The sequence below is a fragment of the Momordica charantia genome (genome assembly GCF_013281855.1).
Source record: "Momordica charantia cultivar OHB3-1 chromosome 4 unlocalized genomic scaffold, Mcharantia_2.0 BLBB01000004.1, whole genome shotgun sequence".
Classification (NCBI taxonomy): Eukaryota; Viridiplantae; Streptophyta; class Magnoliopsida; order Cucurbitales; family Cucurbitaceae; genus Momordica; species Momordica charantia.
This window is the reverse complement of record NW_028275162.1, coordinates 27,181,184-27,192,103: the sequence shown is the minus strand read 5'-3', so window position 1 is coordinate 27,192,103 and position 10,920 is coordinate 27,181,184. Positions and strand designations below refer to the sequence as shown.

At 31.5% G+C, this 10,920-nt stretch overlaps 1 protein-coding gene across 1 annotated transcript; it reads left to right on the top strand.

Annotated features, from left to right (window-relative positions):
- The first annotated feature begins 3,530 nt into the window (after nucleotides 1-3,530).
- LOC111006739 (RNA-binding (RRM/RBD/RNP motifs) family protein) lies at nucleotides 3,531-6,922 on the top strand. Its single transcript, XM_022278821.2, has 5 exons — nucleotides 3,531-3,688; nucleotides 4,604-4,735; nucleotides 5,146-5,221; nucleotides 5,977-6,090; nucleotides 6,203-6,922. Exons 2-5 carry the CDS (start codon nucleotides 4,620-4,622, stop codon nucleotides 6,674-6,676), a joined length of 780 nt encoding a protein of 259 aa, XP_022134513.1. The 5' UTR covers nucleotides 3,531-3,688; nucleotides 4,604-4,619; the 3' UTR covers nucleotides 6,677-6,922.
- Nucleotides 6,923-10,920: the final 3,998 nt, after the last annotated feature.

Sequence of the window (10,920 nt, the reverse complement as noted above, 5' to 3'; positions counted from 1 at the left end):
TTTCTTTTTACTCTCAATGATGTTTAACATTGCCAAGGAGATGCTTATAGAGTGGTCAAAAGATTTAGTGTGGTTTTTATTTTTAAGTGTCTTTTAGGATCTTCAAAATCACTTTTGATTATCAAATCAAATCAAGGGTGTGTATGTGGGAGTGATTATGGTCAGTTATTGTAAAAATCAATTCTCAACGTAAATTAAAAAATTTATTTTAAGAAAGTTTAAAATCACTTTATGGATGGTGATTTTGAAAAATCAATTATATTTAAAGAATTTTTTTTTCAAAATCACTAATTCTACCGTCACTCCCAAATACTATGAACATTTTGAAAAATATACTTGGTAATAAGCAAAAAAAATACTCTTTTTACTCTTCTAAGAGTGATCTCAAACTCATATATGAATAAGTTTGAGATGAATTTTAAAAGTAATATATTATTGAAACATTCTTTTTTTTTTAGAAATTTTAAAATTAAATTTTGATTATATAACCAAATACCATAAAAATTTTGAAACTACTTTAAATTAAAACTCTTCCCACCTCTTTCAGAAAGCCATGCCAAATTCACCTTAAAAGTCATGTCAAATCAACTATTAGTTGGTAAGTTAACATCAAGGCAGATTTTAAAAGTTTCCATAATTAGTTAGAAATATTGTTTGGCACTGGGAAAATTTGTGTCAAACACACTTCTAATTAAAAGATATGGAAAAAGGAAAAAAAAAAAAAACTACATGAGCTATTAAAGTAAGAAAAAAAAGGGAACGTGGTAGCATTTAATTTCTTAATAATCTTTAGAGAAATCCAAATGTAATAAACTGGAGCAATTGTAATAATCTTTAGTTTTGCACCAATAATTTTTCTTTTGGTTAATGTTTTTAAAATGTAGCTAAAATTTAAATATATTTTGAAAAAAAATACTGTCTACAAGTACACTTTTTAAAAAGAAAACAACAAGAAAAGCGTCATCAACAGATCAAAAACAAATATCTTATCGATTTGACAAATAAAATAAATTGGAGGATGTAGAATGGTTACTGCCCATTTGCTTAGATTGAATATGTGAAGTCATTTTCAAAATTAATGGTAAGTTTGAAAAAAATGTCCAATGGAAGTTGGAAAAGTGAAAATTGAAAGTGATGGCCTTCTCCTTCTCTATCTTTATTTATCTTCTTTTTTTTTTTTCTCTCTTGAGGGAAAAGAATAAATTATTACAAGAATTAGCAAATCAATGTCGGCTCTAGTTATTCTCAAAGTTGATCAACAATTCAATGTTGGAAAGCACCACATGGTTTGGTTAAGAAAAAGAAAGTGAGATAGTAAAACCGACTTTCATCTCATTCTTTTAAATGAATTTGTGATAAGCACGTGCGATGCACTCTTCTTACTTCAACTTTCACGTGAAAAAAAACTTCATATTGATTGAAGATATAATTATATTTTATTTATATATGTGAATCTTTCTCTTTACTCGTTGACATTGGACCTTATTCGCATCTTGATATATCTATACGCCATGTCCAAATTCTCTCTCAGTCAACATGAATCGTGAAGTGATATTAGAGTGGGACCCCCTATAACCGTTGGGGGATTAAAAAGACATGTAAATTCTTTTGCTCTATCTAATGGAAGGGTTTCTTCACAATACTCACTATTCATTTGATTTGATTTTTGGAAAAGGAATTTTGATGTTAGTTTTGTTTAATCAATATATTTAAGTTTTAACTTTAAACATTCATTTTTCCAAAAAAAAAAAAAAAAAAAAAACTTTAAACATTCTTGAGGTACTATATCTCGGACATATCCCATACTCCTTTGACTTTGACATCATTTATAATCCTAATTTAAAGATTGAGATATTTATGGATCAATTTTGAGACTTTTTTTTTTTGTCATTTTCACATGATATATTCAAATTCCTCAACCTCTTAAAATTGGGGCCTCATAAATCTAATATCCTACTTTGTATTTGTTTATCTCTCCCTTTTTCCTTAAATGAGAGCATGACAACGGTTCAATGTTACACTCTGCATTATTATTATTATTATTATCATTATTTTCCTTTTGGAAAATTTTTGCTTTTGTTACCTATTCAATGGGATTTTATCATTTTTCTCGTTTCGTTTTAAATTTTTGTATAGTAATTATTCGTGTTTCTGATTTGTGATTTTTCATTTTTAAGAAATACTTTTGGAAATAATATCTTTTATCTTTTTTAATTTAAAATTTTATAGAACAATAACAAACAATAAATTGTTACTAAACATTAATCACAAATCTATTTATTTTTTCAATAAAAGAGAAAGAACAAAAAAACAAAAACAGTTATCAACTTTGCAATTCTATTTTTTTTTTTATTAAAAAGAAAACGAGAAACAAAACATTAAGTTTCATCTCAAAACCAAGTTCCTTGATTTTTTGGATATGAGAGCCTTGACATGTCCCATCAATGTGATGACTCATTTGAGCTCACCAAAGTCCTCGAACCTCATTTGAGTTTATTGAATACTGAAACAATTTTAATATTCATATAGTTTCATTTTAAAATTAATTGACAATGAGAATAGTAGTATTTATCAACATTGTTAAATTTCTTGATTTTTTGATGTGAGATTCTTAACATAGCAATGACCTTATATAATATATATATGTGAATCATACAAAAATAGTACATCAGCGGATGACAACGGGGCAAACGGAGCCCGAGATGCTATCCCCATACCCATTCCCGTCTCCGAAACTTTTGGGACTGGGACGGGGCGGGTTCATTGCGAGGAACTCGTCCTTGTTATAAATATGTATATTTTCTTTTAATTTTTAATCTTTTAAATTTATTTTTTATTATTACTGGTATAGTAAGAGAAAAAAAGTGGATAAATAGTATTGGGCTTGGGCTTTTTAATAAAAAATAATAAAAAGTATTTATAAAAATTATTATATATAAAAATTGTTAAAATACTAAACGGGGCGGCGACGGGACGGGGAGACCTTGCCGTCCCTGCCTCGTCCCGTCTGGGACCTCGATTAGGATCCCCAGTTTAATTGTGACCCTATCTCCGATCAAATCGAGATTTTCCCAACTCGATCGGGACAATATCAGCAGGGATCCGGTCCCGTAAGTTTTTTGTCATTTCTATCAGTAACATATTTAATATTAGGTATAATATAGATTATGAATAATACAAAAATGACATATTAGTGATATACCAGAAAAATAATGGTCATATCTGTAAAATTAAAAAAAAAAGAAAAAATCAGGGTATTAAATTTACAAATACGACAGCATATTTTGTCACATTAATAATTTCTCTTTATTATTATTATTATTAATAATTAAAGCAAATAAGTTGCTTTGGAGTCTTCCAATTTTGAGTTTCCGTTCCAAAAACGGTGCCGTATCTTATCCCAGAGTACGAGCAAACGCTACAGAGTCTGATGATGCGGGATTCTCTGCCAACAGCAAAACTCCCAACGAAGAGGATAGAGTTTTTTTCCAAACCCACGCGCTCTAACGAGAGTATTCCACACGCTCAATCAAGTATTAGTTCCTCGTGCTCCGCAGTACGCGGCCTTAAGCGAGTGGAATCAGTCGCCCACAAGGTTCCGTAACATCACCTAACTGACGGCAAAACAAAAAAATGTCGGCTTAGTTTGCAGGTTTCAGCTCAGCCCCCCCTCTCGCTGCTTCATCAGGTACGCCTCAGCCATCAATTTCATCTGCTTCACAAAAAAAATTTCATTTGCGATGTTGTTTCTTGTGTTTGATTTCACCCCAATCTTATCTTTTTGTTCCATGTTTTCATTTGGGGACACTCTTATTTCCTGTTACATGTCTTGTTATCTTTGTTGTTTAAGGTTTCCATTTCAAGATCTGGGGCTCAAATCATTTTCTGGGTAGCTAATAGAACCAGAAAATTTCTTGAGATTTTTCATTCTAGAATTGGGGAAGTGTTGTGAATATGAATGTGGAATTTGGGTTCTTCTCAAATATTCTGAGAATCTCCCAATTCCCATTTTTCACTTTTTCCCAAAGTTCATATTCTCTCCTTTTCTCTCTCTCTAGATCTAAGCAGGGACATTGGAGTTGATTCAGTTTCAAAATATGGCTGCTTAGTCACTGTCTTGTACGAATTTATAGCCATGAGACTAAATTAACTTAAAAACGCCAATAGGGTTAGTTTTATAAATGAATATAAGATAAGAATTCTCTGTGGGAGATGTTATGGTGCAAGTTCCCTTGAGTTAGAAGCTACACTTCTGCAAAGCTTTCACACTTTTGGGATGAGCCTGCAATATGTAAATTATAACTTTGGACCATTAATGATTATTTTGGAAGTCAAGAATCATCATATACCAAGTTGATAATACTTATCATTAATGATTATTATGGAAGTCAAGAATCATCATATACCAAGTTGATAATACTTATCATCAATATGCAATGGACCATTCTTTTTGGGTGGTGGAATGGAATGTGCTCAAAAGAAAAGAGAAAAAGGCCGATCTTTATGAATGTCAAGTATAGAACCTTTGTCTAAATAAGCTGGTGAAAGATTGTATCTTGTATCAAATCTTCACAGGTATTTACTTCAATCCAATTTTCTGCAGATAAAACTGTGGAACTATGTACCCTGGTGGTTATACTGCTGAAGTTACAAGCTTGTCACCTAAAGCCACAGAGCAGGATGTTTACGACTTTTTCTCTCACTGTGGCGCGGTCGAGCATGTTGAAATCCTCAGGTGAATAAAACGTATAACTCCTCTGTTCTTGATGGCTTGTTACAATTTTGTAAATCATGAAGTTATTACCATTAAACTTGTGCTCATCCACATTGTGACTGAAAATTGCTTAAATTTCATTTGCAACACTAGAAGTTCAGAGTCCGAAGTTTGGGGATCAAACTTATAATTTAACCTAGATCTTTTGTTTTCTTCTGAATTTTCACTTAAGTATGAGATGTTACATAGAAACTAATTGAAGCTTCAAGAATCAAGAAATAACTTGCAAGGTCTGAATTTTATGTTGCTATTGTGATGGAGTAGTAAAATGAGTCTGTCTCTGAAGTCTACATTAGTTTTTCAGTATGATTCAATTTTCAATTAGCAGTAACCCAAGCTACTTGAAAACATTTTCTCTTTTGCGAAAACAGATCGGGCGAGTATGCGTGTACTGCATATGTGACCTTCCGAGATGCTTTTGCTCTGGAAACTGCTATTTTGCTTAGTGTAAGTTCTTGAAGATTATTTGATTTTGCTTCCCTTGAGAATCTTCTGAGATCTTTTATACTTCGTTCTTCATAGATTAGTGTAGAGTATAACCCCATCAGTTCTGCTCTGTTTCGATGTATGTATACGTACAAATACACTGATACGCTCTTTTGGATGAGTGGAGGAGGAGGACAAGTAACCATTTGTATAGATTGTCATTCGGAGTCATTAGCCGTACATTTCTCGAGTGACCCTCATGGTTAGAGATGATTGTGAATTTTTTGAATGAACCATAAGACCTCAAGATTTCATACCCCTAGGTATGTGGGCAAAAAGGTCAAAGGACCGCCAACTTCTCGGTAGTAAAAAAAAAAGGCCTCAAGATTTCAGTTTTAACTACTATCAGTTTCTCTCTCTTTTGCTTTCCAAGGGAGTTGTGTAAATGTCTATTTGTTACTTTCTTTTTCAGCACATTTGAGTTTCTCCACCACTAGCTTAGAGTTGAGTAACTTGATGTGCAAAATTACTTAAATTTGCAACAATTTGTGGGAATATCATTTGAATCATTTTACTAATTTGTACTTTCGAGCATTCCAAAGCTGCGGACATCTTATTTGGTTTGGGGAAGTCGGAAACAACGTTATGATTTAGTTAAATTTTTACAGATTTCAAAGAAACCTTTCAAGTTTCACATAACCGTCCGAAATAATCATCTTCAAGCACCATTTCTGAGCTTTCATATTGTAGTTCATTTGCTGATTTTGGTGTTTCAGGGAGCTGAAATTCTAGATCAATGTGTGTTCATATCCCGGTGGGGAACGTATATAGATGAATCCGACACTTCGAACAGTCCTTCACGAACAACCGATGACAATACAAGTTTAATGGTAAGCACAAAATAGATAGATGCTTAATCATTAACGACGTTGAGCCACCATAGCTCATCCATGGCTGCTCACTAACATGTTGCTTGGTTTGAGTTTTCTTATGAAAAACCAGGTGACACAAATAATGCACTCTGTTTACACACCTGGAGAGGCTGTAACTATGGCTCAACAAGTTGTCAAAACAATGCTATCAAAGGGATATGTTTTGACCAAAGATGCCCTTGTGAAGGCTAAAGCTTTTGATGATTCTTGTCAAGTCTCAGCTACTGCAGCGGCCAAAGTTTCTGAGCTCAGCAACAGAATTGGCCTCACTGAGAAGATTCATGCTGGCATGGAAACTGTTAAGTACATCGACGAGAAGTTTCACGTCTCTGATATCACTAGATCCGCTGCAGCTGTTACTGGAACAGCGGCCGTGGTGGCTGTTACGATGACAGGGAAAGCAGCAATGGCAGCAGGTAACGCCATGGTAAACAGTAGCTACTTTTCGAAGGGAGCGTTGTGGGTTTCGGATATGTTGAGCCGTGCTGCTAACGCTGCAGCTGATGTAGGTAAGAATACCAGTAAAGGAATAACAAAACTTTGAATCCAACCAACACAAATAACTTTCGTTCTTTAATTTCTACAATCAAGTTTCCATTGTTGTTTGTCACTCATATTCTGATACTTGATGTGCAACTTCTAGATGTTATTGTATAAGTAATCACACCCCCATGCTCTGAAATCTCATTCAGGTAACTGCGGTAGATGTTGTTGAACATTCTCACAGTATTTTAACATTGTGTTAAACTGCAAATAAGGAAAATGACACAAGTCTAAATTTTAATCTCAATATCGTGTTTGGGTGAGAGTTAGAAGATTGAGTTTTCTTAATTATGAGTTTCATTGAAAGTGTTTAATTTTTTTTTAGTACAACATGTGGGGTGGGAGATTAAACTCACAATCTCTTGATTGGAGATATATGTCAATTACCGTTGAGCTATGCTCGCTTCGACGAAAGCGTTGAGTTTTAGTACTTACTCATAATTTGATGACAAAGTTTAAGTATGATTTTATTTCAAAATCAATAGGTAATGAGAAAAGGAAAGGAGTTCATATATGTATTTATAAATATTATTAAATCCCTTGGTCTCTTTAATATGGAATCCCTAACAATAAAATGTATATCCTAAGTTTAGATTTCTCTACCGTGTATCTTTCTAAAGGAAAAAACTTGAAAAGCAGAAGAGATCCCATTTTTCCTACTCTAGGGATTTCAACAAGATTCCAATATCTTCTTGCTCTTCGTTTGAAAGGTAAAAGGCTATCATTTTTGCTAGAACAAGCTAAAATGTAAAGTTACATAAAAGGTCCTAAAATTGCAACGAAACTGTCCTCATTTTTTTATTATTTTTTGAAGTTTAAATACTATTTTGATACTGGTACTTTTCAGATATATACCAATTATTTTTAATTTGGTTCATTTTGATCCATATACTCTTAAAAGGTATACTTTTAGTTTTTTACTCTCAACTTTTGTTAATTTTAATTTTGGTACTTTAAAATTTCTGTTTCGATTGCTATACTTATAAAAATTGACTATTTCGATCTAGGGATGGCAAAAAAATTCATCAGACCCGATCTCCGCAAGACCCAACCGGGTCGAGGAATCCCCGATTTGACTGGGGACAGGTTCAAGCCGATGATTCTAATTGAGGTCCCCGACGGAGACGGGCGAGGATTCCCCCATCCACACCCCGTTTAATAAAAAATTAATTAAAAATTTTAAAAATAAAATAAAAATTTATAAAAAATAGATATATATATATATTTTAACGGGGAATCCCGCCCCCAAAATTTCGGGACGGGGGCGTGGATGGGGAAAAAATCCCCGACGGGGCTGGGATGGGGATGGCCCTCCCCAGCTCCGCCCCGTCCCGTTGTCATCCCTATTTCGATCCATTGCAAAACTCTAACACAAATTTTATATACTACGATAATTGTTGAGTGAGAAGCGTCAGTAAAAATTATGATAAAAAGAATAAAATGAACTATAATAGTTGCTTTTCAAAACCATATAAATATATGTTTTGAAATGCAGGACTAAAAATGGAATCAAAACAAAAGAAATCCATGTACCAAAATGGTATTATATATTCCCTAATTTTCCCGGTTGTAACTGATATCAATTATTTTTGAAAAATTTTATTCCCTCCCGTCGGTGAATCTGCATTGACTTGATGGGTAAGCTGTTTCTTTGCCTTGATATGATTTTCATGGCTGGATAAGGAGCACATGTGAGTATGATTCAATTATGAATTGTCATTCAAATTTACTATAATTACGACTATTTAATCTTTAAATTTTAAAATATTTCCTTTTCAAAATTTTTTTTAATATTTCAATTAGGTTCATGAATTATTTTAATTTTAATTTTTATAAACTTTTGTAGTTAATTTGTATCTTATACATTGACGTGGCACCCACATACTATATATATATATACTCGGCATTTTACAAAAGTCGTTTTCAAATGTATTTTGCTTACCTGCCTCACCAATTTTACTAATAGAAATTTTTTTTTAAAAAAAGAAAAATTCATGTACTTTCTTGTGCCATGTTATATCAAATCATTCCTTGTTAGTTAAAGTCACGTCAAGATAGTAATAACTTTGAGAATAAGGATGTATTATGATTAAAAATTGTTTTTTTGTTCGAGACATGTTTTGATAACCATTTTTAGTTTTTTGTTTTTAAAAAGTTAAAAAATTGAAAATACATATTACAGACAGAAAATTTTATGCAGAGTAGAGATGACAATGATGTGGGTGCATGTGAGGATGCTCTCCCCCATTTTCGGGCTTGTAAAAATTTTTAGTCTCCATCCCCACCTCGTTCTTGGGTCCGAAAGATGTTCTCGAGAAAAATTATCTGTTTTATAATTGTTTTTAATTATTTTTAGAATTCAAGTATAAAAAAAGAGTAATAAATATATATTAATCAAGGACGGGGACGGGGTCGGGACATGCATTTTCAATTTTGGGACCCTACACTGTGAAAATTTTTGTCTTCCCCTAATGTAGAGACATGAAAGTAGAGATGTAAATAAACTTTGGAAGATAAATTTTAGAGACATAAATAAAAATATTTAGAAAAAAAATAGTGAAAAAAAAGTTAAAGACAAAGAGAAAAATTTTGGAGAAAAAATAAAGTCAAGAAGAAAATATATGTTAAAGAAAAAAAGGAAATTATAAACAAAGAAAAATTACAGTGGAAGAAAATTGAATGAGAAAATAAATATAATTTTTAGAGGAAAAAATAGATGAAGAAGAAAAATAAAAGTTATAAAATATGAAATTTTAGAGAGAAAAAAGTTAGAAAAAATATTAAATTTTTAGAGAGAGAAATGAAACTGGTCTGTTAGAAAAAAAAATACAGAAAAATTTGGAGAAAAACAAACAACAATAAATATTCAAAATATGAAAATTTTAGAGAGAGAAAAATAAAGTTTGTAGAGATAAATTTGAAAATAAAAAAATAGAGTGAAAATAAATTTTTTAGAGATGAATATGAGAAAGAAAAAAAAAGAGTAGTAGAAGAAAAAATGAGATTTTGAAAAACAAAAACTTGTTTTTAAAAACTATATATATATTTAAATTTACATAGAATTTCAAAATGAGAAAATTGGATTAGTTATCAAACAATCCTATTATTTAGAAACTAAAAACAAAAAACGAAACAGCTATCAAACGGACCCGTAATTAAAATTTTTTAAATAGTGTTATATAGATTAAATAGGTACATTCATCAAAATGTAAAGATTAAATTTGTAATATAACCCTGAAGTAGCTTTGAATTATTATTGTTTCATTGTATTAGATTAAAATGAATTTACCATATAAGATTCCCTTAATAATAAGGCAAAAAAAAAAAAAAAAAGGTAAAAGAACTACCTGATTTGAAAGGGAAGCTAAAATGATTTGTATTACTCTAGTGTCCTATAGTCCTACTTTCCTTTTATAAATGGCAGTACCTCAAAGAAATTTTTAACATAATTCAAACACAATATGCCAAAAACTTTGTGGGACTCCATATGCTTTTATTTCCATCCTTAGATTATATTCAACAATTTAGTGTATAGTCTATTATGGAATCCTACTTCCATGCCCAATTCAAGAAGCCATGTACACAATTATTCACTATTGAGTTGACATGACATTGAACTAAAACAAGAAAAATGATGTGGTATCTAACTATTGGTCCCTAATCTAATTTATGAACAAATTAACCATTTTATCAGCTGCATCTACTAATCTCCTTCCACATCATTCATAAATTAATTTCAAAGATTGACAAATAGTTTAAAAAGAAGGTTCTTGAGATACTAAATTAGTTTACATTTGTACTAAAGAAGATAAGAAAACGTATTATCTGTATTGTTTATAATTTCATGTTATTAAAAAAAATCAAAATTTTCCATTGACACAGAGATTACTATTCTTCACTAAGGATATAAGTTTTGAAAAGAGGCCAGAGTTTCGCATTTCTAAACTAAAAATAATATGATACAAATTAATTGGGTATTAAGAAAGAAAAAAAAGCAATAAAGTAATCTTTCAATAATTTCGTGATTATGATGAGTATAACTCAACACCGATCACCTAAAACTTATACAACTAATTGGTTGGACTAATAATTGAAGTATGAAACTCTAAATTGTTTTAATTAGGCTGACATATTATATTATCTTTCAAAACTATGAATCGGTCCATTGAAAGCAATTTGGAGGAGTTGGAGCTGCTCCTCAATGTCTGTCTCCACAACCCCTCCAATAAGAGGGTTGACCGTTGA

Excerpts from the sequence above, each read along its gene's own strand:
- LOC111006739 (XM_022278821.2), top strand. The coding sequence starts at position 4,620 with ATGTACCCTGGTGGTTATACTGCTGAAGTTACAAGCTTGTCACCTAAA. Across the intron at positions 4,736-5,145 it reads GAGCATGTTGAAATCCTCAG|ATCGGGCGAGTATGCGTGTA; the intron begins GTGAATAAAACG and ends TTGCGAAAACAG. Across the intron at positions 6,091-6,202 it reads ATGACAATACAAGTTTAATG|GTGACACAAATAATGCACTC; the intron begins GTAAGCACAAAA and ends ATGAAAAACCAG.